At 41.1% G+C, this 27673-nt stretch overlaps 1 protein-coding gene across 4 annotated transcripts; it reads right to left on the reverse strand.

The window, feature by feature from the left end:
- Positions 1–2997: 2997 nt before the first annotated feature.
- On the reverse strand, positions 2998–25685 carry UBE2D3 (ubiquitin conjugating enzyme E2 D3). 4 transcript variants are annotated; one of them, XM_054989717.1, is made up of 9 exons: positions 25579–25685; positions 24635–24960; positions 9674–9737; positions 9352–9383; positions 8818–8895; positions 6681–6786; positions 6020–6113; positions 5556–5605; positions 2998–4474 (listed from the first exon to the last, which is right to left on the reverse strand). In XM_054989717.1, exons 2-8 carry the CDS (start codon positions 24656–24658, stop codon positions 5557–5559), a joined length of 447 nt encoding a protein of 148 aa, XP_054845692.1. In that variant the 5' UTR covers positions 24659–24960; positions 25579–25685; the 3' UTR covers positions 2998–4474; position 5556. The 4 variants fall into 4 exon arrangements, with proteins under 4 accessions (XP_054845692.1, XP_054845691.1, XP_054845695.1 ...); XM_054989716.1 differs by lacking the exon at positions 25579–25685 and having other exon boundaries at positions 24635–25065; XM_054989720.1 differs by lacking the exons at positions 24635–24960; positions 25579–25685 and adding an exon at positions 20525–20600.
- Positions 25686–27673: the final 1988 nt, after the last annotated feature.

The raw sequence follows: 27673 nt of genomic DNA on the forward strand, positions 1-27673 counted from the left end.
GCAATAGACAGCAAGACAACAGCTTTATTAAAATACAGTTACCTGTTGAAGTTCTACCCATCATTAGATAAAAGCTCTATACCCTACACCCAGGATAGCAAAAAAGCTACTAGTTATTGGAGATTTACATTGTTCAAACTAAATTTGACTTTAATTAAAAATTTCAAAAAAATATTAAAGGTTACACACTAGGCTACCAGGTCCAGAGCTGAAAAGATCTTCAGTATGCTTTAAGAGTTCCATAGAAATGCAGAATGCCTGTTGTATAGCTCTTGCCAATAGCAGTTTAAAAAGGAAGCCGACACTGGGATTTTCCTCTATTCTTAGGACAAAATTGTTTTGGTAATGCTGATACACAAGACTCCTTTTGCAGTTTTCTGAATGTATATCTGGAGTTCCTTTTTTCCATGAAACTGTACTGAATTGTATAATTTATGCAATTTCCAGAATTAGTGTTCCCCCCACCCCCGCTAACAGTCACCAAACTTGAAAACTGCTCTTCTATATGGCAAAAGAATGAATCTGTTTTTAACAGGTAACATTTTTGTCCAGAAACATGTTCTATTCTGCTAGGGTGGCAAGTGTAGTTGTGTGTGATTCTTTTTTTTTTTTACCAAACTCTATTTGGTGGAAATAATGGCATAGTGGATAGGAATGTTACATACTTTAGTATCTTAACTGATTAATATTAGCCAACATAATAGGATACACTGTGCTGCACTGTTTAAGCCATGATTCAAATACCCACTTAAAAGAAAGTTACTGTGATTGAGAGGATAACACCATGGCACACAATCCTGAATCTAGAGAAAGCACAGGACAAAAGAATGTGAGATACTTGAGCTGCAGCATCACACCATAGCTTTTCTAAACACAGACACACTGCTAGGAAGTGTTTCCAACATATCCAGGAAGGAATTTTGTTTGTCAAAAGAGAAGCTTGCACAGCCAATTCTTGTGGAGTAGGAGAATGTAACACAGCTACTTGGAACTGCTTCTGGAAGAGAATGTTTCATAGCAAATTTCTTTGTTCTGGTATGACTGAGGAAGAGGCCAATCATGCAACCATGTAAGAGTTAATCCAAAGGGCGAGACAGAAGCAAATGACCTTCTAATGTCCCCCACTGCAAGTGTCAAAGCTACTACAAGGCAAACCACTTTTGGTCATTCCTCAAAGTTCTTAAAGCTAAGAACTAAATACAGAAAAAATGCCTAAACAAAATTGTTAATTGAGTAAGACAAGGGCACAAGCAAGCTATTAGACACACCAGTGGCATTTGTGTGTGTAGTTGAAACAGTGAAATCTTCACCTCAATACCTTACTGTGCCATAGGATCACACAGGGGTGGAACAGATCCAAGTACCAGAGCACGTGAAATGTGTTACCAGTCTACTGCTGCATACAGTATGCTAAGTTAAAGCAAAGCACTGAATTTAAAACTGCAGGTTGGATCCCACAGATGTGTTCGGCTAACAGCTCCCCGTGCAGTATAAGGAACCTCCCCCTGACACAAGAGGCTCCTTGGCATCAGGGAAGGCTCCTTGTAGTAAGGGAACCACCATCATTAGTGGAACAGATCGACAAGATCCAACCCTGATGCTACTCTGAGACTGCACAGGTCACAAAAGCTTTTAACTTGCTTTTTACCTCCCCTTTCTTGTGTTTCATTAGTCATCTGTCATGTATATTCAGACTATGGATTTTCAAAATCTCACCTTCATTTAAGCTTACTTTTCAAGCCTTCATAGCTGTAGGAAACAGGTTGGAAGCAAAGGCTATTCAGTAGCTTCAGATAAAACACAAAACACTAAGCACTCTCAGGACTGAGGAACTTGTTGGGCAAGTTTTCATACAAAATTTCAATTTAACTTACTTTCAAGTCAATTAGTAGACATCTGAATTCTTTGCCTGCCCCATTAGGCAGAAGTCTATTATGGTGGAAGAAAATCTAGTATTTTTAAACCAAGCTAAGAACTATATAAGAAACAGGCTGTACAAGACAAAACTGAGAATATTCACCCCTGGTGAGTTTTACTTCATCTTGCGGTTGTCTGAGAAATTTTGCTTCAAATTGGCAGACTGTACAAGTCAAAATTTTCAAAGTTTGAAAGGTCAGTTTTATATCCTGCAGACATTTAGAAATATTAACTAGACCTGGGAAAATAGCGTAATTGGTTAATAAGCTAGCAGCTAAAATCTTCAACACATTTACATGGCACCAATACAGTGGTCCTAAAAGATCCCTAACTTCGCATTATACTTAACATTAACATCTTCATATGAAAGTTAATTTCAATGGAACTTGCTTAGAAATGCAGCAAATTTTTACATGGGACTGTGTCATTAAGTAGTAATGACTTAAATAGAAACGCCTGCATAAACTTTACAACTAAAATCAATGAGGTAATGTTGGATTGTGCCCCGTTTCTGTTGTGCCCCGTTTCTGTAATTTATATCCTACTCGTTCATGCTAGATGAGCAGTTTATTGCAAACGAAATACAACCCCACCCAAGTAACTGCCCCTGGTTCTGATATTAAAATCTTTCCCCCAATTCTGAAAGCACTGTTGCTATCAGCAATGAAAAAGTAGTTCTTCTCTAGGCAAAGCTCTGCCTGCAGTGATGGATGAGCTTGAATAGGCAACAGAAAGCTCCCAAAAGTTTGTGAAACTTATGTTTTGTAATTGAAACAAACCATGGCCAAACTACATTTTCCGTTTTTATAAAAGTTATAGTTTAACATTTATTTTACATCTAGGTTCCCACAATTGTGTGGAGACAAGGAATTAGGATGCACAGAACTATAAGCAGTGCCAGAGTGGAGCTAGAAAGAAGTCACAGAAGCACAAACTGATAGTACAGGACTAGAGAATGCCAAGCTAGACAACAAGGATGAAGACAAGACCATGAGTGTAGGGAGAGAGAAAGATAAATCAGTACCTTTTTACCAACAAGATCAAGAATGAGTGGCACAGAGTGCTAGTCAAAACAAAAAACCCAATAGCAATGACTTTATTCATTCATTTTAGTCACCAGAAATGAGTGACCACTGCAGCAAAAACGTTCATTAATGTTAAGTGGCAGCACGGTAGATAGTCCTTCGATGGATAGCAAACATCCCACATAGAAAAGTCACTTCAACACAACCTCATGACAATTCCCACATCAAAACAGTACTTTATTTTGTAATTTTTGCCTCATTACTCCCACATAAAGATCTTTCAGCTGTCAAGTGTACAAGGTGAAGAAAAGCTTCTCAGTCAACAAGCGGGTGCACCCGGAAGGGTCTCCACAATGCACCAGTACATGTATTAGCTGGGTCGCAAGTCCACGTTTGAACTCTTGGCTCCCAGTACCTTGTGTAGCACACTAAAGTCTACACTACTAGATTAGCTTATTAGTTCTGTATACTCCAGGGCTGATCAATGTGTCAACCTGAAAACAGACCAAGTATTATAACTGAACATGGCAAAAGGTTCACTCTACTAACTTCACATCATTATTTGATGTCAAACAATGAGGCAAATCCCAACAAGTATATACAAAAACCACCTTTGCTTTTACAAAAGATTTTGTTTCCCATATTGATTAATCCAGGCAGCTAACTCATTGGTTTATGTAACTTTATTGAAGAAAATAAAATCAATTACTAGGAGAGCTATTAGTTGATCACTCATCCATTGACAACTTGCATCGTTTATTCAGTGCTATATTAAACTGTTGTGGAAGATAGATTAACTAATAGCTCCAAGCATCCTAACAAAATTTAAATGAGTTACAAAAATGTTCTGAGACCCTATTTTGGAATACAAGAGATGTTGGATTTCCAATTTTCCATTCTCTGTAGAACAAGAACTGGTCATTCCTTTATTGACATGCATAAGATACATCACGTGTTCTGTTCTGTTGATGCTACAGGTTCTGTACCAATTCTCCAGCCACACCAGTTATGAGCGCAAGTTATGTCATGAAACCTCAGTCTCTAACACTGGAAGGTTTTAAAACAAGATGGATGATGCTACAGCAATGTTATTTCCTGTGATGCAAGCAATCTGAACATCCATCTCCCCTCCCTTTGGGTGGTATCTTCCGTAGAACTGTTAGAGCAGTGAGGAATGATTTCAATCTCATAACCAAGTTAGAGTGAAGACATTGGCCACAACACACATGCTCCATTTAAAGAATTCTGAATCTTGGGCAACTGTTCTTGTATAACTACTTTACAGATTCTAAAAAGCAGTTATTGTCCAAAGCTGGAAGAGCTAAAGTCTTCTCAGATGAGCATGTGCATGAATGGAGAGAGGTAAATAAAAAAACAAAAAGATGAGGTCTGATAGGGGAGCAGCCGGATAAGAAAATCAAAAAGGAACAGTAATTTAAAGTTTATTCCAGCTATAATGCAGGTTATTCTGACTTTTAAGGTAGCATCACATGGCATACTTCTGAGTCCATTCCCGAGATATTCTGTTGTACCTGTAACAGGAAAATATGTTAAGCAAATCAGCAAAGCTACAAATACTATTAATAGTACAAGCTTAAGGAAGGAACTTTTTCCTTGATATTTTATGTAGTAAAATGCTGCTAGCTGAAGAATTTCTAGGCAAGTGAGGTGTCTATTCCAAACAATCAGTGTATTCAAAACTGACAGCTATGAGAATTCTAGCCATAAATAGAGTCCCTTCAACTGGCCCAAATTGATCCAAGCAAAATTCTTAAATTAGCTCAGAGCAGGAAATAAGACTGGTACTAATCCAACACTACAAAAACCTGACACTGTGAATAACTCTGATGTTGGATGAGGAGCAAAGAAAACTCGTAGCCTTAAGCTATCTCAACTAAGACTAGCAGGCAGAAATATCTCTACTTTCAATGTTGTTCTTGAACATGGAACTAGTCAAGAAGGCCACAAGCAAAGCCAATTTCACACCTTTGCCAAACACATGCCAATCTTTGGATTTAGCATATAATTATACAGTGCCACATAAAACACCTTAATGTGCAAATACAGATGGATGTACAGTTATGTTATGGCAAATAATGCAGAACTTCAAACTTCTACAACAAACAACTCGCAAAGCTCTTTAATACTGATGCAGACAACTTCTCTCAACAGCAGGGATATTAAGGGGGGAAACCTGTCACACCCCACTGGAAGAGAGCTAATAGTACAGTAACATGCTCATCCATTCCTACATTAGTGTTTACCTAAACATGCCTCAAAAAATAATGTGTTCTTAATGAATGCCAAGTTTCACTGGAGTAACAATCTGGATTAGAGTGTGACAGAAACCTGTCTGAAGTTACCGTCAAGTACTTAAGAGATGAACATAGCATCATAAAACCAAGATTCAGAAAGCCTTCTTACACTTGACTTTTTTGCCATGCAAACATAGATTCCTCACATTGAGTATATATCAAGCAGTTATAATGTTGACTCTTAGTAACTGATACATTCATTATATGTGTTAGTTAAGTTTGGTGTCTTAAAGCATGCAGCACTCAAGTGCTGGAGTCCCCAAATCATTAATGCACCAAATTGTGCAGACCATCTTACCCTACAGCATAGCGTATTTCTCTGTCCACTCTCTTGCTAACCTATTGTACCTAATTGGATAAGTATATTTAGTAACAAAAAAGACAAGCCAATGGATCCCTCTTAAGTCTACCTGGGTAAGATTTAATTGCAAGCAAAAAAGCCATCCTAGCACTAATGGGTAGCTCTTATGCAGCCCAAGAAATCCAAATGAGAAGGGAACAGGTATGTCTGGGAGTCGACAATTGACTGCATCACTCTTTCCTTACATTGTAGGCCCAATGCAGTGTTCTGTTAAACGTTCCAATGACAACCGCAGAAATCTCTATCTGGCCAGCATATACTTCAAGTAAATACTTCAAATCAAGAGCCTTTTTGATATAAAAATGGAATGGAACACTTTCCCCAAATCAATACCCAATTCACAAGAGCAAACATAGTCCAATGTTCTACTAAATCTATTTTCCCTAAGAAGCCATACTTACTTGTCTCTGTCTGTTTTATAGATACGTGCAATCTCTGGCACTAGGGGATCATCTGGATTAGGATCACATAGCAGTGAACAAATGGATAAGAGAACTGCAACGAAAAAGTAATTCTTATGTCAAAAGGAATAACCTGTTGCACTTAACTGGGTAAGTATATTTAGTAACAAAAAAAGACAAGCCAACGGATCCCTCTTAAGTCCACCTGGGTAAGATTTAATTGTAAGCAAAAAGCATGTGTAACTGTGCCACACATTCATTGTAAAGGTGATCACAACAGCTACTAGCTAAATGCTGATTTGAAGTCATAGTGTTTCCTAATGCTCTGCAAAAGAGATCCAAGATTCTAGATTTACAAGCAAGCTAACCAATAAGAACATATTTCCCATATTCTTCTCAGCCTCTTCATATCACTTTACAAAATAAGCTGCATATATGCTTTTGTGTTATTAGTCCAAGTTCAAACAGAAAGCTTACTGCACCTTACTAAGACTGTATCCATTATAATGGTGTCATTAATTTTGTTAAAATGTTGATGCTTGCCACAAAAATCAACAAGGACAGTTATATACACAGCGTGAACCTTTACAAGTTTTGTGGTGCCTGTTAAGTGCAAAGGGAAGACAGGCATTATGATGCCCATTACAGTGGCTTCCCTTACCTTTAGAAATAGTTAGAGCTGGAGACCACTGTGACCTTAGAATGTCGAGACAAATGCTGCCATTACTGTTAATATTTGGATGATAAATTCTTGTTGTAAATGCAACCTAGAAGAAATTTAGAGATCACAATTAGTAAACGTCCCTTTGATCTGGTTAAAGATGCTAGTTGCTAAATATACTAAGGAGAATGCCCTGCTTACTGTGCCAAAGTAAGTGTTAGTCGTTTGTTTAAATCCTCTGGATCTACAAACTCAAGTACATTTTGGCATATCAAGGATTAAGCATTTAAATGCCCAAGGAGGTATATATTCCAAGTCATGTGCACATGGGAAAGCACACCTATAACAATCTTCTGGGGGGAACCTCACTTTCGAACTGCAAGTTTCTTAACCGTCTTATAATAAAAACCAAATACTTTATCTAGAGTCATCTTTTTAAAGGAAGCATTGTAAATAAATCTTGGCATTGATCACAAAATCTCCTGACACTATGGCCATTTCCACACACGTTGAATAATGCACTTTCAATGCACTTTCGCAATCCTTTGGAAGTGGATTTTTTGTTCCACACATGGAAAATCAGTTTCAAATGTTCACTAAAGTGTATTGAAAGTGGATTATCCAACGTGTGTGGAAGCAGCCATTGTCTCCTTTCCCATTCCACATTATTTCCCCAAAGTTGATCCACTGGGGCATGGATTTTCCTCTGCATTAATGCTAGAGGCACAGCGCTTCACACGCAAACAAGTATTTTCTTAAACAGGTACCAGAGCAATATGTAAACATCTTTCTTGCAAGACAGTCATATTTCATGTGTGTCATATTTCTCCCCATGCAAACAGCCTGGCCATGATTAAAAGGTATTCTGTGGCTATTCTGCTTTCCCCCCTTTGAACAGCTGATGCCTACAAAGTTGCTTTTGAAACTGCCTGAGCTTCAAATGCAGTCTAATGTGCAACGTACTATTTGTTGTTCAGAAAGATAAACCTAAGCTCTTTTGAGCGCTTAAGAGAGCTACATACTTCAATTCAAAGCTCAAACTCTGGATTTCACACAAGCCTGTATCACTACAATGTGGGGAGGAGGGGGATGAATGTGCTAACTAAGGAAACAATTTCCTGTAACTTATTCAGTTTCATCATGTGACTATCTTTAGACTACAGACTATTTACAAACACTTAAGGCATTCTACCTGCAATTATTTGTACTGTGGAACCTAGTAAGCCCTTTCTGTACGCCATTTGTCTACCTTGCATATCTGTACATGAGAGCTGCAATTCAAAAGGGACATGGGTAAGATATGCATGCACAAAACTTTAGTTGCTCATTTTAACCAGTAGCTTGTCAGAATGTGAGATGTAAAATTTCCAGAATTTTTGAAGCCACAGGAAAACACCACAGAAACAAGTTCTGGGAAATGAAATATACGCAATACATTTTCTTACCAAACCTAAACTTTTTACTGCATGATAATTATGCATAATTATCCTAAAATTTTACTGTTATATTTATAGAATCCAAGAGTGTGAATGTTTGAGTTTTCAACAAGAAATTTACAGAGAAGTCCAATACCACAGAGACAGAGCTGTAAACTGCTGCATCCTATGCTACCTTATCAAACGTCTTTAGTTTTAGCTGAGAAATAGGAAAACACATCTAATAGTAGTATCTGGATAGAAACAGTCTTTTGTAGTTGCAATAAGACCAGAAGCATATCCAGATTTCAAGTTAAACTTGACAAGAACACTGAATTCTTGCAACACTGTACCACACATCATATTAATATGTAAACATATCCTTGAAATTATGCTGTATATGTCTTCAGGATAGGAATATCTAATGTAATAGATTTTACACAGAAATCATAATACTATACATTCTGTTTAAAACTTTGTCTTGAAGAATTTTGCTGATTGCAAAAAAAAGGATGATATTTTTTCTTCAGTGCTCTTCAAAATTTCCAATTTTTTTCCATGGGAAAAGAGAAGGACAACTTCTTAAAACAGATTTCCCCAAGCTTTACAACATCTAACACACAGCCTAAAAGACTATTTTCTTGCTTTTAAATATCAACTCTCTCTCTCTGCTTGGAGAAGTTTAATATTTAAAAGCAAGATTTTCCAAAAGTTATACTTGCCTTAGGTGGTTTGAAAGGGTAGTCTGTAGGAAAGTGAATTGTCAGGAAGAAAACACCGCCTTGATATGGACTGTCATTCTATCAGAAGGAAAAACAAAGCCAAATTAGTAGCTTTAGCAAGAACCACACACAATTCAAAGCAGCTGAGTGCGGCAGCACTAATAGCAAGCTTCGTTTTCTGCAACAAAATACTTCTTGAACTTTGAGTACAGAAAGATTTGGCAAATGTCAAGAATACTGCCTGTGTGTTAAAATCTGAGGTTTTTTTAGGACAGCTGCAGGGATACTCAAAGTAAATGAGAAATACAGGTAGTCCTGTTAGTTCCCCAGAACAAAAAAAAAATCCCACCCATAGCACTGCTTTAAAGTAGACAAATAGGGTAATTAAATGCATAGTAACTACTCTAAATTAGGCTACAGATACAACTCAAATTATAGATTTTCTAATCTGAACTGTAAAATCCAGATGTCAGTAGCCTCTAGAAGTCTCAACAAATTTTAATTCCACTACATGTTTAAAAGTGCAATACTTACAGGCCCCATAATTGTGGCTTGCCAATGAAACACTGAAACAAGAAGAAAAAAGGTAGTTTGTATTTCCCCCCCATAACAAAACAGTACTGAACAAAGGAAGTCTGCACTAGGTTGAACAATGCAATTCGGTCAACTTCCAATGAAATTCATAGCTCTAAAGTGACTGAAATTGAGATTTGCCCGATTCAACCCCACCACACTGGCTCAAAACATTCACAGTATTTTTATATTGATATTCAATCTTAAGAGTCACCTCAGGACCTTTAAGAATGACAATTTTTTCTTGAACAAGAATATATAAAATTTGTTGACTGCTACTTACTGTCATCTCCAACTGGACCTGCAGAACACTGTGCTGGTGGGTCACGAGCCAAGTCACTAAGTTCCTAAAACAAAAATCCACATTATCTTTAGAGAATTCTGTGTGTCATGTTTTCGAACCCCATCCCCCTCAGGAATCTCAAAGACAGGCCATTTTTATACATCCTAATTTTATGCCATCATATTTTTATGCCTTCAAATTTAACTCTAGGACTTTCCAATAACAGTAAATAACTCCCAAGAATCAAACCATGTTATCTTGTAGGATGAAGGAAGGAAGGGCACAAAGGCTGCAAACATTTGCAGTGAGAGTGCCAAGCAATGATGATGTCAAAGGAAGCACCTTGCCACAGAAAAGATTGTAGGGGCATGATGATCTGTCATGGCTGTACCCGAGTATATGGGAAAGACAGCCAAGGGAAGCCTTGCAAAGCAGCATGCAGGCACTGCTATGGCGTTTGCACGCAGACAGTCACCACGACACGTTAACAGGAGAATAACGGAAGCCTCTCCGTGACGTTTATCATTTGCCAAACCTGGGGATACTTAAATCTAGACTGGAGCTGAAAACAGGCAAGAGAGCTGTTTCAACAAACCTGGAAAATGCTCCAGTTTTGCAAAAAATCCCTCTCCTCATATGATTAAACAAAATGATTAAAGCAGCACCTGTAACTTTAAGAAACTGATGTCCTTAGCAATCATTCCCAGGCAATCGTAACAGTTTAGCCAGTATACTAGGCTTGGTTTTTTTAACAGAAGGCAGGGGGAGGGGGAGGGCCTTTCCAGGGTTGTTTTGGTCTTTGAAGGAGGACTCATTAGGGCCAGGTAACTTGGTATCACAATACCATGTAACCTGAATGACTCACCCAGGCCCACCTGCTTTATACTGTTGAAAAACAGCCACCCCATGGAAGCCAATGTGGTGTACTGGTTAGCATTTCAGACTGCAATCGTAAGAGACCCAGGTTTGAATTCTTATTTTGCTGTGGAAGCTCAGTAGGTGACTTTCAGCCAGCCACACACTTGTCTGGCTAAGATACTTCAAAGGGAGGCAAAGAGAATGATGTAAGCGGCTTTGAATTCCCATTTTGGAGAAAGGTAGCATATAAATAAAGTAATAAATATAGATCGAAATGGGAGCAGATAACGGGAGCAGTTGTTTAGCAAGTTTGGAGGAGGAAAAGGTGGACATATGGGGGGGGGGTACCAGGAGGAGGGGAAAAAGGATATAGGTGGGGAAGAGGATAGGAGGTAAGGCATGGGGAAGAGTCTGCCGGGGGAGCAAGGTGAAGAAGATGAGACGGACAGGCGAAGAAGAGAAGGAAGCAGGAAAAAGTGAGAGGCTATCGGGACTGCCAGGGGAGGGAGGGAGGGAGAAATTAGATTACTCCATTTTATTTATTCAATTTATATATCGCCCATCCCCAGGGGCTCTGGGCGATGAACAGTTAAAATTGATAAAGAACTAAAATCAATATACAAATAATAAAACAAATTAACAAAGTGCACCCACCCCCACTTGTCACTATATCTAATTATCAGTATACTTATATCCAGAGATTGGAGCCATGAAGACAGATATTTCTACAAACCTGAAAAGTGACCTAGGATTGCAAAAAAACTGAATCTAAAAAGGAATTGCAGAATGGCTGAAGGAGTGCCTGTATCTTTAAGTGATGAACCCTCTCAGTGGTTGCTGCTAGTTAACCACAACAGTACTGCCAGCCTTCAAACCATTAAAAGGCAGGGCCCTTTCCAGGGGCTGTTTGGGCCTTTGAGGGAGCTCATCATGCCCAAGCCTGGCAGTAACCACCAAGGGACATGCGTGCCTCACCTATTCAACAATAGCCACTTTTCACAACAGCCAGTGAGGTGTAGTGATTAGAGATTTCAGGAGGGTAAGAGGGAAGTGTGGGGAAAGGGACATGGGGGGAGGGGCTGAGGTGTTCCCCTGCAAGTCCTTAAGAGTTCCCCACTGCACAATTGGACCTGGTTCAGCACTGTGCAACTGGACCATAGGTTTTTCAGGTAGAGGCAGCCAGAGAGAGGGAAAGCCAAAGACAGGGGGAAAGCCAAAGGTAAGTTAGCTGGTAGGTGGAAGAGAGGCTGTGGGAGCTTTCAGGTAGAAAAATAGTGGGAAAGGGGAAATGAGATGCCCCCTGTAAGTCCTCACAGGTTCGCTCCTTCTTGTGCAATTCTAGTAAAGAATAGCTACCTGCCACCTATCAATGCCATTTCTTTGTATCATGTGTGTTTATTAGCAAACCTACAGTGCAAGCAACTGGAAGATTCATTTAGATATCTTACAGCAACTATTTATGCAGTGATTGAACAAGCAAATCAAAGGCTTGCAATAAAAAAATTCAGAAGTTATGCTGGAATAATCTGTCAAAGCAAGAAGAAGTAAAGCTTATAGCTACAGTGTAAAATGTCTTATATTTGTGCCCAAAACCTACTCCAAAACATACAATCAGTATGTTTTACCACTGGGGCTTCCAAAAGATAACTGATTTCTTAATGAAAGGTACTAATAAAAAGCAAAATGTACCTATTTAGAAAACATTATCTTCCTAGATTATGCTTCTATGTGAATAAACAAAGCATTAACTATCTTGATATACAGCATTTTATATTGCTTTTCATCATGAAATCAGCTTGCTGGCTTTACTAAAGAAAGCGGTTTGTGGAACTATGAGTTTCATTTCTTTCTTGTGATACCAAAGAAATGGCATGTATTAATACACGTGTTTTATAACAGGTAAATTTCTCTGAAAACTAATTATATGGCGACATTTTAGATCATAGCATTACAAAACTAAGAATCCAATTAACAGGTTTACAGTCTGCTTTGTAGGAGTCATTCACTCTGCGATCAGCAGACCTGGCCACCATCTGCAGTCATTTATGGGTCTATCATTGACTCATCTTAGCCTAGACATACAACTGATCCACACAAATTACTAAACAATATATTACAAGCTCATCTGCCCAAATATCTGTTACTCATGAGCAGCCCAAAAATGGGAGCTTTTGTATAGTTTCTCACAGAAAAGTACTCACCACAATGTTAAGAGCGAGCAAATACAAAACTACACCTATACTCTCCTATGAAGTTTATAATCCCTTAGTATCATTAAATCAAGTTCTTTAGATATCATTTCAGAATGCACACATTGTATATTCTTCCTAAATTTGCCAGTGGACAACAATGTAAGAGAGTCTCAATGTCACTAACAGCTGAAGGAGTTTCAGACTTATTTCTACCTCTTGTCATTTGAAGGTAGCAGATAGCAAAGGATCAAGATATATTATGCTAGAAATAGGCAAGATTACAAACAGTATATTCATATGAAAATTGGTCTCTAAGTAAAAGCTACTCTGAAGGGGAAACTCAAGATACCAAAGAGATATGATTCAGTAAAGCAGCAACCCCATGATGTTATTTGAAATCCACATGGTGGAAATCAAATAAAGATGTATAGCTTCCAATCTATTTGATCTAGGAGGTACGTGCTGCAAAGGGGCCATTTTAGGCTAGTACAAAAGCTTGTATCTACCTAGTGGGATTTTCGAATTTCCCCATCCTACAGCATACCTTTGTGTCTCATCAAGCTACCTTCACAACTCTTCCATTTTCGATAGCAGTTTGCCTTGAATATTAAGCAGGTACAGAGAAAAAGGACTACTCTTCACTGAAATATTCTACAATACCTTTGAACACACAGAATCGGCACTTTCTGGATTCTGTTCACAGGGGCCGAATCCACATTACCTCCGCACATCCTGGTGTTGCACTAAATGTCCGCGAAACACCCGGAAGTATAGCGTCTTTCAAGCACGATTTCTGAATCGCGCTTGAAAGACGCTATACTTCCGGGTGTTTCGCGGACATTTAGTGCAACACCGGGACACGTGGAGGTAATGTGGATTCGGCCAGGATCCGTTTCCTGAAGTTTACCATTTAATGGTCAGTTTAGTTCACATAGGGAGTTCTAGTTAAATATTTGGCAGCATTAGTTGTAAGGGAAACATTTAGCTAGCACATGGTGGATTGGCCAATCTGACTCATCAACATTCTTTACAGATGAAAACTGAAGTGGATTACAGTATTTTAATTGTCCTTTCCAATTAGAGAAGTGATAGTCATAACCAGCATAAAAAATGTAAAACATTCTCTTTGAAGAAAGCACTAAAAGATTTTCTATCTTTGTCTCTCACCACCTTGTCCTTCTTGATAAAGGTGAGAAACACACAATAATGGGAAAAATATTCAAGTTCACGTTGCATGAAAAACATGAGACATTGGTAATCTTAATCTGAATTGTTAACCCACCAACAGTTATTCAATGACATTCCATTAAGCAAACAATAAAGGTAGGATAAATAACCCGGTGCTAACATCAACAACATAGGTTTCTTTTCAAATAAAATATTTTTCCATCCTCTTAATTTAGCCCTTGCTTAATCGTCCAAGAGTAATAATTGCTTAAAAGTAAATGGACATATACTAATTTTGTGCTCCCTCATATAGTGCAGCCTTAATCCCTCTGCTGTAAATGAAGAACAGTTGACAGCCTGAGCTGCTCCAGCCTGAGCTGCATGCATGGGGTGGGAGTTGGTGTTAAACTAGCAGTGGCACAGGAGTGGTAGTAATTAGCAGACATGGGTACAAACCAAGAAAAAAAAACCACGATGTTCATGGGTTTTCACGAACCAGGAACCACAAACTGGCACAGAACTGGGGCCAGTTACGAACCAGTCCTTGGGGTTTAAATGCCCCTTTCTGACCGCTTAGCAGCCACTCTGCGGACCCGCCGCACAGCCAGTTGAAGGGCGCCAAGGCAGTTTTCAGCCTCCTCCATCCCTCTGCGGGCCTGCGCAGCGGCGGAGGAGGCCTAAAACAGCCTTGCCGCTCCTTGCAGGAGGCGGCGGCTGCGGGCCCGCAGGAGCGTGAATCAAGGTAAGTGTGGGGCTGGGGCTTTTGGATCCTTCTCCCTGCTGCCTGCCAGCTGATAGTTTAAAGGGACCTGCTTGCAAGCGGCAGGAAAAGTTTAAATGGCCATTTCCTTGGGGAAATGGCCATTTAAATTGCCCCTCTCCGAAACCAATACGACCCAAACGAATCAATAACCAGTTCGTGGAAAGGAGCTTCCACGAACCACTGGTTCACGAACCACGAACCGGGCTGGTTCATGGGATTTGGGGGGGCTGTATTCAGGTTCATGTCCATCTCTAATAATTAGGCAACTCTGGCCAGAAATTACAGGAAAGAAGGGAAGGATATAAATGTGCTTGATATATTTCAATGGCAGGTGGTTCTTAATTAAGTAAAGGTAGTCCCCTGTGCAAGCACTGAGTCATTACTGACCCATGGGGGAATGTCGCATCATGATGTTTTCTTGACAGACTTTTTTACAGGGTGGCTTGCCATTGCCTTCCTCAGTCATCTACACTTTACCCCCAGGAAACTGGGAACTCATTTTACCGATCTCGGAAGAATGGAAGGCTGAGTCAACCTTGAGCCGGCTACTTGAACCTGGCTTCCACCAGGACCAAACTCAAGTCGCGAGCAGAGCTTGGGCTGCAGTACAGCAGCTTACCACTCTGTGCCACGGGGCTAACTAAGTAAGAGATACAAACACATTTGTTTCATTTACTTAATGCATACAGGTCGGAGACCTCAAATGTTCTGTCTTTGGGTTACCTGCACAGAAAAATGTGACATGTTCAGAGCTGCTGGGCCCTTACGTTCCAATCCATGGATGTGGAAATGCATTCGAAGGGCTCCACGCCTGATTTAATTATCCCCATCACCAGATTTAAGAGTAGAGGTTAGCAAATTTTTCAGTGCAAACAGCAGATGTATTTCTCTGCTATTTTTGAAATAAGATTGCCAACTCTGGCTTGGGATATAGCTGGAGATCTTGGGCGGGAGCAGAGTCTGGGAAGGGCAGAGTTTAGGAAGGGGGATCAGCAGGGATATGATGACATAACGCCCAACCTCTGAAGCTCTATTTACTCCAGGGGAACTGATTTCTATAGGCTGGAGATCAGTTGTAATTCTGGAAGGATGACAAGTTCCATCACCTGGAGGTTGGCAACCCATTTTTGAAGGCTATGAGTTGGATAACAGCTCTTCTTTCTAGAATAGAACTGTCACCCTATGGGAAGACAAAAGATTCAGACCAGACAAATGGAAATACTTCTTTAGTCAACAAGTAATTAAACTGTGGAATTCACAATCAAATCAGGGGATGGCCACGAACAGAGATGGCTTGGAAAGGGGGTTAAACAAATAGGTCTATCAACGGATCCAGACAATATTTTCTGCTCACACAAAACACTTCTATCAACTGTGGTTTGCCATTGCCTTCCCCAGTCATCTACACTTTATCCTCAGGAAACTGGGTACTCATCTTATCAACTTCGGAAGGATGGAAGGCTGAGTCAACCTTGAGCCAACTACCTGAACCTCGCTTCCGCCGGGACTGAACTCAGGTCGTGCGCAGAGCTTAGACTGCAGTACTGCAACTTACCACTCTGTGCCCGGGGCAGTCTGTGTTAGAAAGAAGATGCTGCCTGAAGATAAAGCTTGGCTCAGGAAAAATAACTTCTCTGCTCAGGAGGGGTTCCTAGTTTCTTTCACTGCTGAGGTGGGTCTTTTCTACCTTGCTCCTAGCAACATCACAGAAAAACCAGGAAAGATATCCTGAAGTTACATCCATGAATGAAGCCTCATGGCTCTGGCTCCAGCCAACAAGGATCAGAGTACAGAAGATTCAATAAGAACGTACTTCAATTGAAATATCCAAATGTTACCCACGACAGTTTTTTAAAAAATACACATGTTGCAATGTTCTATGCTCCTCCACATAAAATCCTTCTACCTCTCAAGGTTCATTTTTGCCTACTGATATAGATGCTGTTTGGTATGGAGGGAACAATGAGAAGGCCTACCATAGCAATGCAATTACCAGATATTGAAAACCCATTCCTTATAGTTCTCCATTCTCAACACCTACCTATAGGTTCAGTTTTTCAACTTTCCCCTCCAACCTGGGACTCTGTTTAACACTTTTGTTGTGTGAAAGCACCCACCCTAGAACCCAGCAGCCAGCAGCCAAGAACAGTGGACTGGGGGTTTAACCCCAACACTGACAGTAGAAAAAAAGCTGACCATTTTAAAAAGAACTCATGCAGGAATATAACTTTCTAGGAAAATGAGGAACTCCCTCCCCCCTGATCAGTAAGAGCCCTCTGCTTTGGGAATCAATGTTTTCAGGAACTTTGCACACATTCCCCGCACACATTCACCCCAGAGAAGAAAGACCACAGTTTGGGAACAAAGCCATCTTGTATTTGCTAATAGTAAAACAAAGCTTCAGTAATAACTTACTCTTCACTTTTTACAACAGCAATGACTCCATATGTATCAGCCCTTCTTGACCAAATACACTTACAATAAGGGTAACTACCTCTACACTACACAACTACACTGAGAGAACTCACAACTTAAGATATATACATAAAACATGGTAGCTTCTGAATACCTTTGTTTATTACCTATTCTGAAGTCACTTTGTGCAGGATAAAAAGGTGTTCCGACACTGCTGTCTTGCTTGGCAAATGTGATAAACAAATCTGATTACTGTTGTTTGCACTATAAGACCATGCAGAAGAAGGAATAACTAGACCTGGAAAAGCCTAACCTTGTTATTCAAAGTGTAGGTTACAAGTACAAAAGAATACATACAACGCTGTTTTATACAAATCAGACCAGTGGACTATCTTGGCCAATATTGTTTATTTTGACAACATCTCTTTAGAAAGGCCAGCAGTCATGCAATCCTTTAAAATGAAGGCATCAAGGCTCGAATTTGGAAACTTCTGCACAGGAGAGTTACTCTACCACCAAGCCACGGCCCCTTATTCAGTATGTTATTAAACACAAACTATACTTTCATCTAAGAACTCTCAACCTCTTTGATATACTTTCCTTCCAAAGCAAAAGTGCACTTTAAGACACAGGAATAAACATATTGAAAAGAATCTTTTCCAAATCACTGATTAAATAGGGGCTAGGTTTGTTTTTAAAAAATATTGTAAGAGATAAACATACTCAAACTAGCATTTTATCCTTACCAACAAGACCTTTATGATATATTGGGTGAAGAGATGACTGACCCAACACGTTAATAACTTTAATGATCCAATAAAGATCTGACTCTGTTCTTCATGGCCAAATGATTTAGAAGTACCCTGAACCCCAACAGGACTATTATAATTTTAAGGTAGAAATATTTCACTATTTTCTTCAGTTCCTGTATTTTACTGGCAAAGACTTCCAGGTCAATATGTATAATCACAACTGACTCTTTAAGTAGTTCTTATCACTGTTATACTATTGTTCTTAGAGAAATCAATTCAAAGACAAAAATTAGCATTGTGTGCTATTATTTATTATAGCTTTTATCAAAAACAGATAGCCACTTGCCCTTTAGATGAGAATCTAGGTAACTGATCAAACCTATTTCCAATAAATAATTTTCAAGAAAGACGCACAGCAACAGATGTCAGTAAAACTGGTTTCATAGGAACCAAAACTGTTCATTACATATAAAAAATCCTACTCACTCCACCAGTATCATTGACAGTCATATTGAGACTAGACTACTGTAATGCACTCTACACAGGTCTTCCTTCAAAGTCAATGCACAGACTCCAGCTGATGCAGAACACTCATGCTCGGAGCTAGGTGGAGCATGCATATTACTCCCATTCCACAATCACACCACTGGCTACCCATCAGTTACCAGGGTCAATTCAAGGTTTTGACTATAACATACAAAATCATCCACGGACTTGGCCCTTTGTATCTGCAGGACAGCCTCTTCCCCCAAGCTCTGCCACAGCAACTTCACTCATCTGAACAGGGCCTTCTACAGATAACTACCCTTCAAATGGGCAAAATTAACAGCTGCCTGTAGATGTGCTCTCTCTGTGGTGGCTCTCACCTTACAGAATACCTGCCTGAAGAGGTTAGGAAAGCTTCCACTTTTGGTCTTCCGCAAACTGTGCAAAGCTCAATTATACAAGAGGACTTTAACTCAGGCAACAGGGCTGTACTATAAGGAAATGGTTCAGGGAGATACTTTGGTAAAGAGACAGCAACTGTAAACTATACCACAAAGTAATGTACCCCTACTGGGTAGTTTCTGTGTTAATTTGCTATGTTAAATTACTTATGCTTTGTTTTGGCAATGATTCATTTCAGTACCTGAATTTTATATTTCTTTTCAAATGTCTGCAATCCATACCTATTTATTATTTCACAGTTGTTGATCATATTGACTTACCCTGTATAATATGCACTGATTCTCAGAAAGAAAGGCAGAATGTAAATTACATTTCCCACCCCTCGCCCCAAATTTGCTGTCTCAGAATAACTTTATTCCACTGGTCTTCAACTAGTGGTTCAGAACCAAGAAGTGGGTCACAACCTGACACAAGATGACTCAAATAAGAACATCTAAAGAAAAAAAGTATCAGAGAGGAGAAGTACATGCACATTAGATTTTTTTCTGGTTCTTTTCTAGTTTGTCGTGGCTTCTCCCTCAAAAATCTGAGAACTGTTCAATGCATGAACTCACCACGCCCCCCCCCCACTCTTTAGAGGCCAAAGAGCACCAACAGCCATAGTACAAGGGTCCAGAATGGGATGAAGAGGTGTACCTTCATTTGGCACCAGCAAAAGCTTAAGTGAATTAAGTGTACTGTGGCTTAGAATGCTCAATGACCCACACCAGATCTGGAAGTGAAGGATGATGGAACATCCACAGGTAGAGCTGTTTTATGTTTGCCTGTGCATGGTTTTAGAAAGGATAAGAACTGTTTTTCTAATGTCACCTGGCATTGTTACCCCAACTAGCAGATCCTTGCAAGAAGCAGTAAGCTAAGCTATAAAATTCCAAGATACGAACAGATGATTTAACACTAGCTTGGGAGGCCCTAGAACACAGAACTCATTTAGTGATTGACAGAGTTGAGGGGAGAAAAAAATGGGGATTCTCAATCATCGCTAGACTCAAACCAGAGCAGATACACAGACAAAAAAACCCTCCTTCAAGAATCAGTTTAGGTAACTTGGACAAAAGGGACTGCTAAAGAACCATGTTCTCCAATGCAAACATGAAGTGAATTTTAAATCAATAGGAAAATAAGACAGTTTTACTATGCCTCTCAGCATGCCTACTCCCAACTTTTTCTGCCTAAAAGAGTTAATGGTATCATATCAATTAATGTGCTTTAAAACAGGCTCATCACATATTACCTATATTTGCTATGTATTAACTTTAAAACTAATATCCATAGGAAACAGCAACCTAAAGTGTTCCAGTCAGGAACTGCATAGTCCACTCTACATATCACTATGAACGCATGAAGCTGCCTTATACTAAATCAGACCACTGGACTATCAAGGTCAGCAATCCGTACGCAAACTGGCAGCAGTTCTCCAGGGTGTTAAGAAGAGGTTTTTCACATCACCCCACTGTCTGATTGTTTAACTGGACGTGCCAGGGATTGAACCTGGGACCTTCCACATGCCAAGCAGATGTTTTACCACAGTCCCCTCCCAAACATGGTTAAATCTATTTTTTGTATTAGAAATACAATTTGTAATATAATGGGTTTTGCGCAGACTTATAGGATTTTGTTCTTTGAGATAAAAAAGCCTAAGCAAGATAAACAACTAGTTTTATAAGAGCTTAAATACACAACTTAGTTATTGTTTACGTGTTCTATATTTTCATATAACCTATGAGTACAATCGACTTATTTTGTAATCTCTTACAATTTGCTTTCAATGGCTACCATTCTCTCTCTGGCAACCAAGCATCTTGTTTCCAGATCCACTCCTCACCACTGCTGTAGGCTGGAAGTGCTTGAAACATCTGGAAGTATAGCATAACACAGATAAGCTCCAATAGTCAAATGCCTCCACGATTAATACACCATCAGACAACACTCTGGCATCCCCAAGTGGCAGTGTGATGGTGACAACAATTTCTGGCTGCCTATTAATGCCAGATAAACATGTCTTTGGGGTATCTCATTTTGTATCTCAGAAAAGACAGAATGCAAGTAAGAATCTGCTATCTAATGACATTTTAAAATTACAATCCAACTGTCATAAGCAATTTTTAAAAATAATTCAAGCTAATATATCTGAGCAAAAGAGGCAGTTTTAAAGTTAAAAATAGGTAGTGGCAAAACAAGCAACAGGTACACACCCAGAAACTGAGTTACTTTGCCATCAACATTAGCTACTGTATTATCTAACTTAATATTGAGACTGCTTAAGAATTTGTAAGACTTCCAAGCAGAAGGGAGCTTTTCTAACAACTTCCCCCATATACTGGCTTACCCACAACCACAGAGGTTTTGTTATAAGGAGAATATTTGAACATGGGAGACCCACTTGTAGACTGATTTTACACAGCACCAGGAATGCTGTATGATATGACTTATCTTAATATACAGACCAGCCTGAAGACTTACACTACTGAAAACCCTGAGTTCTATATAACACCAAGTATGACAAGATAAAACCTTAATGGTGAATAAGCAGCTCAAAAGGAAAACAAAAAATCTCATAAATCATGCAATATTGTCAGGAAGTGGAACAACAAGCCATGGCCACAGAATAACTGGTGACAAATTCATTAACAATGATTAATGGTAACAGTTGTCCTTTTAAGCCTTTGAAAATGCTTACCAAAAATCACTATCAGGATAATCATATGAAATGCAAGCGGTCCCAAAGTATTAATGATATGTTTAAAGAAAAGGTCTCATCCAAGGTATTGCCAATATGTTTTCAGTACCACAGATTAAGATGTGAGGTAACAAATCTATTATCTTCTACTGTACAATTCATGTGACAGGGCCATCTGTCAACAGTAGCTAGCCTTCACTCCAATCACATATTTACTGCATCCTCAAACACTTGAAAAACCACTAGTATAGACACAATTGAGACAGATTAGTCATGGGTCTACGTCTACCTAAAAATATTTCTGACGGTGTACATCCTGGTTCAACTGATCCAGCTATTGCTAAATGCTCTCTTCTAGAGGTGTTAAAAGTTTCCAAAGTGAGACAATTCAGTGAGATTTTTATTGTGCAAGAAATATGGTTTAGCATACAGCTATTGAGAAGACTGTTAGAGGGATCACTCTTGGAATGAACCCATGGATCTTGAAAAAGAATGAGAAGACGTGAGGAACTTCAGAAAACAAGATTCAAGAGGTTAACTGTTTCATCTGGCTTTTGCCTTTGTTCCATCATGGAATTCAAGATGGCTCATAAAGCATTCTCAAGAGTCCTCACAGCCAGGCCAGACTTGCTTCAACAAGACTGCTGTACCCTGCACCCTCAAACCGCAGCCTGTGATCCTGGGAGTAAGTGGATTTATGGGCAAAAATCAAATCAAATTCAGTAAAACAAGCGTATGGTAAGATATACCAGAAGTACAGCTAGCAAAGCATTATTATCAACTGAGAGTTGTTGATGTAAGGAAGCAGGCACTAGGGTTGGCAAGATCAACTGCCAAAATAAGCAAACATTTGAATGTTAAGTTCAGAATCTCGCCTAGGCTATATTTTAATCAAACCACGAGCAGTCCTTGGATTACTTCAGGTCCTAATTGCAGTTAAGAAATACTATTACTCCAGCCATATACGCTGAAGCTATACCAACCTGCCCAAACTTAAGTTCTAATACTCTCATAGCTGAGATTATTTCAATTAAACTAAGTAGTGAGAAGATGAGTGATCCAAACGTACACCAGGACCAGTATCTGCAAAGCAAATATTCCACACCAAAGATCCACATGCTATGGTGGTTCCATATGTAAGTTTTTTTCTTTACCCAAGAGACAAAATTAGTAAACTAAAGGATTATTTTTAAGAAAATGTGGCTAGATGATAAAGTACATGTTTTATTCTGGGAATGGATTAAGTCTTCAGCCTGCCCATTTCTAAGTTCTTCTGTAAGATGATTCTTATTTAATCAATGTTTTCTTAACTGACAGTAGCAGACCTTAAAAAAAGAACCTAAAAAGCTTAAAACTGGCAGGCATAAGAGTAGATCTTCCATTTCACAATATTCTCTACCTAATTTGCATTTTGATTTCTACCTTGATCTGAAAGTTGAACTGCATTTTTCATGTAATTCTGCCTAATTGTATCTTATAATAGATAGTCATGACAATGGTAATCAAACTTTAAACTTGTCACACCTTATAATTGGACACCTGACTATTGATTCATAAGTGAAGTTGAGGACTTATTATATGGAAATGCCCTAATGACTTAAGTCAGTAGACTTGGTTATGGATAAATTACAAGTTACCAGCTGTAAAGGCAATAGTAAATTCTTATCAGCAGATTCCGAACGTCAAAAACAAAGCTACCCCCAACAAGACACTCTAATGTGTTCAGAAACAGACTACTGAAATAGCAGAATCAGTATCCATTTTGTCAGTGATTTCAGCAGACTTCCTGAGTTTTGAAAATTTTACAGACAGAATTCAAAGGTAGTTCCACACCTCACCAACATTGGTAAAACACTTATGGGTCAGGCTGATAAACATTTCACCTGTATGTTGTTGACAAAACTCATTAAAGCCAGGTAACTCCCTCAGGAGTTGTTATTCTCTACTGCATGGGAAACAAGTTTGAAAGCAAGTTCACCAGAAGCTATTATTAAAGTTTGATTTCATCCTAATTCTGTCTACACACACCAGGAATGGGCAAGGCAAATGTGCTGGTGGCCAGTGTATGCCCCTCTAAAGCGAACCTAGTGGGAGGGCAGTGGGGAATCTTAATTTGGTGTCCTGGAAAGGTCAAAAATTTTAACAGCAGAAAATTCAGATTTTTTTTCCTGGAGAGATGAAAGAATCTTTAGCATTGAACATCTGACTCTTCCCAGCAGTGTAGGTTCCCGTCCTCGCTTCACCAGTGACCGAACTTTTGAGTTTTCAGGAACGTCACCAGCAAAACTGGTAGAATGACGAAGTTGCTCAACCGCACCCTCCGCCACCACCACAAGCCAGCCTCGACACAAGGCACACGCAGGCCGACTTCCTTCACCACGACACTCATTTCAAATTAGGCGAGTTACTCCACCCTCCTTCTAGATTGTGCAAGAAAGAAATTCTCGATGCATCACACACACACAGAGCCACCATCACACACTTCCGCCCCTTGTCAAGAGAGAAGGCTTAAAAAAAAAAAAGCCAACACTTCGCATTCGCAAAACGGCTCCGGGGGATCCAGAGGCGGCGGGAGCGACAGGCGATCGGCGACTGCAGGGAAGCGGATCCGCCAGAGGTTGCTGCCGAGAGCTGGCCAGGGAGAGGAAGAGAAAGAGAAAGATCCCCGGGAAGCGACTGAGCTGGGCACAGCCGCCGCCATCTTACAATGCGGGAAAGAAGTTGGCGGCCAGAGAGCGACGGGTGGGGAGGCGGATTCCGCACGGCCGGCGCCGGCCCTTCAATGCACACACGTATGCCCCCCTCAGCCCTTCCCTCCGCAGCCCCCGCCTCCCTCCTCATCGCCGGGAAGTCCCGGAGCGGGTTTCGTAACGCCAACAATGCCCGGGTCCGGCAGGGCGATCGCCTCAAGGGGCTCAAAGGGGGCTCGCCGGGCGCCTCAGGAACGTCCCCGAAGCAGCCCCCGGCCGCCCCCAAACGTGTTTAACGGCCTGAGGGCCGCCGGCGGCCCCCTCCCTCCTTCACGCCCGATCCGCCACACCGTCTCCGGCCGGGCTGCGCTGACCGACCTCCCCCGCCTCCAAGCCAAGGCGGAAGTCCCACAGGGGACGGCTGGCCGCCGCCGCTCTCCTCCTGCGCCCGACCGCCTCCCCACAGCCGGGCCGCCCGGGCGAGGCCGCCGCTCACCTTGTTGATGCGTTTCAGCGCCATCCTTTCTTGCGTTAGGGAGAGTGTGGCTGTGGTGGCCGCCGCGGCCGGGGCTTGCTGCTGCTCCTCCTGCGCCTCCTCCTCGTCGGGCCTTCTGCGCCGCCGCCGCTGCCGCACTCCCTCCCTGCGGGTGGGGGATGGAGCCGCTTGCTCGCCGCCTGCCTGCGCTTCTCCTTCCTCCGGAAACAGCCGGGGGCGCCCGCCCGCTCCGAACTGCCGCCCGCGACGTCACCGGCAGCGCCGCCGCCTCCTGCCTTCACCTGCCTGGACCGGGCCCGGCCAAGAATGAAGGGTTCCGCGGCTGCCTGGCCGAGAGAGACGGAAATAGTCGAAGCGCTGAGAAAAGCTCGGGCGCAGCCGCCGTCGCCGCCAATGGCGAGGCCAAAGAAAGGGGCGGGGCTAAATATAGGCCACGCCCCTCCGCGGCGTCACCGGCCGCCGCCGCCCTCCCTCCTGGGGGAGTATGAAGTGTGAAGAACGTTGAAGTCCCGCCCCTGGGCGCCTCCCATTGGATGACGCGAGGCACGCTCAACCGCCGGCAGAGGGAGGGAGACCGCGCGCATTCGGGGCGGTGGGGGGAGGGAGAAAGAGGAAACAGTCGTAAAGGCGGCGCACGCGCACTTTCTTCTGTTTGTTTCTTCCCTGCAGCAACTCTTAAGGGGAAAAGGGGAGAACGAAATTTCGACTAGGAGCTCTCGCGAGATCTAACGGGCGCGCGCTCGCGCGCGACAACGTACACCGTGGTGGGAAAAACAACAAAAAAAAGTTCGCGTTGTCTTATCTACCTCGAGTTGATGAAGCGTGCGCGTTCACGACCCCTCAGAGGAAAGAAAAAAAAAATCCGCCTTCCCGCATATGAAGGTTTCCTTCTCACCCCTCCCTCACAACTACGGGGCGTTTTATAGTTCCGGAATGACACTTACAATACAGCAGGCACTGCAGCCGTTCTGGCTAGGGACGGGGCTTCCGCTCTCGGGTCTCCTTCGTCAGTCTCCTGTTTCCCCCTTTCGGGATCGCGCATTCGCCAAATGGCCGTCGCTGCCGGAATTATTTATCTCGAGGACTCGCTCCTACGTATCCCTCCGCGTAGGAGAAAGCCTTCTCGTAAGCGACGCCCCCCCCCCCACGTTTCTGGAGGGAAAGCAGCCAGTGCGGAAGCGGGAGTTCTTCTCTGGTCCCTTTTCATCGCTATCCCGCTTTTGCGCTGAAACAAGGCTCAGCTCCAGGGTGGGGCTTGCTTATTCTTCTAAAAATAAACACTACTCTTGTAGTCCCTTAATGATTTAACCTGCACGTTAATGGACTAGACAGCCAGCTTTCTCATGTGTATAGTGAGGCCTCAGTATGTATGCCAAAGAGGGAAAAAACCATGGCAAACAAAAGGTGGATAACCTGCAGGTGGTGCTTGGGGATCTCTCGGAATTGTAGCTGATCTCCAGGTGGCGGAGATAACTGCCCCCTAATAAAAACAGTAATTTTGGAAGGTGGCCTCCATGGCATTATGCGCCTGGCGAAGTCCTTCCCCTCCCTAAACTTCACCCTCCTCAGGCTCTACTCCCAGATTTGCCCAACCTGGAGCTGGCAAGCCTAGAAACAGCAAGGTCAACGGGGCCAGGAAGTGCAGGCCTAGAGATAATTAATGTAACATTCAACTGCGATACAAAAAATAGTTAACTTCAGCTGTGTTTGGCAGTCTTATACTGAGTTTCTTGAAAGATTCCAATTGTCTTTTGCCTCTGGAGCGTTCCTGCAAACTTCTTTTCCTGAGGAATGCTGACATTTCCATCAGTGATGCTGTTTCCTGGTAGACTGAAATTCTACTCACTGTTTCAATTTTTTAATATAAGATTTGTATCCACTTTCCCCATATTGGCTGATGTTTGTCCTAGTAAGTGTGTTCAGAACTGTAGCCAGAGATTCAGATATAGTCATGCAATGGGTCAAGTGGCTTCATAAAAATCTTTTGGCAGCCCATAATTCTGTGCATTCAGAAGTTTAATCATGTTCTATATGATTTATTTCATACTAAAATGTAATCCTGTGGTGAGTTACTCCAGTCTAAGCCCATTGAAGCTCTGTGATTTAGAATAGTGGCCTTAAGTTCTTGAACAACTGCAGCCCTGAATGTGCAAATTTTGTTAGAAGCAGCGCATACAAAACAAACTGTTTCCAAAAGTGAAAAATAAAGTCAATTACTTCTCTGTATGTTCTGTTTTGCTTGGAGTGTAGGAAAAGGTAGGAAATGAGCCATTTACCTTGTGATTTGAGATGTCACCTTGCAGGAATGTGGTGCTTTGTCTTAACTCTTTTACTGCCACATGCCTCCAAAGGTAGTTAGATAACAATTATACCTTGGAATTGTTAACATGTTAAGAGAGAACCTCAGGATATATTACAATACAGCAAGTTGTGGTAAAACTATAGTAGAGTCTGTAATAACAACCAGTGAATGAGCCCTGAACATTCTGTCATCACATGTTTAGAACTAGAACTGAGTTTTCAAAAATGTATTATTAGTCAATAATACATTTGATTTTGCATACTTGTAATGCTTGAATCTTAATGTTGTTGTGATCCGCCCTGAGCCCACCTGTTTGGGAAGGGCAGACTATAAATTTAAGTAAATAAATAAAATACATTAATTTGTGTTGCATTATAAGCCAAACATCTAATTAGAAAATGCAGCTTCTTGTTCATTTGTTTTTCTCCTTGCTAAAAAAAAAAAAACCTCGAAGTTCTTAAACTCTTTCAAACTCTTCTAAGAATCTTGCTCTTAGAAACGTAGCTGGATTTCTTTCTTTAATAAATTCACTTGATTCCTCTGTTGGATTGACCTGATAAAAAGCTGTTCTTTATCATGGGTACCTTGTTCTTCCATTGTACCTGTTTGAGCTCAGTGCTCAGCTACAGCAATAAAGGGCAGAACACACCTGCTATCTGCGAATAAAAGGAGGGTCAAAACAGGAGATGACAATACTATGGGAGCAGAAACAATTAGATTGACGAACTAAAATAGAG

Source organism: Eublepharis macularius, chromosome 10 (assembly GCF_028583425.1).
Source record: "Eublepharis macularius isolate TG4126 chromosome 10, MPM_Emac_v1.0, whole genome shotgun sequence".
NCBI classification, from domain to species: Eukaryota; Metazoa; Chordata; class Lepidosauria; order Squamata; family Eublepharidae; genus Eublepharis; species Eublepharis macularius.

What these genes read in the sequence shown, in the direction of transcription:
- UBE2D3 (XM_054989717.1), bottom strand. Translation starts at nt 24,658, where the DNA reads ATGGCGCTGAAACGCATCAACAAG. An exon ending in CGCTGAAACGCATCAACAAG is followed by an intron (nt 9,738 to 24,634) that starts GTGAGCGGCGGC and finishes TTTTTGTTTTAG; the next exon opens with GAACTTAGTGACTTGGCTCG. An exon ending in ACCCTTTCAAACCACCTAAG is followed by an intron (nt 6,787 to 8,817) that starts GCAAGTATAACT and finishes AATTTCTTCTAG; the next exon opens with GTTGCATTTACAACAAGAAT.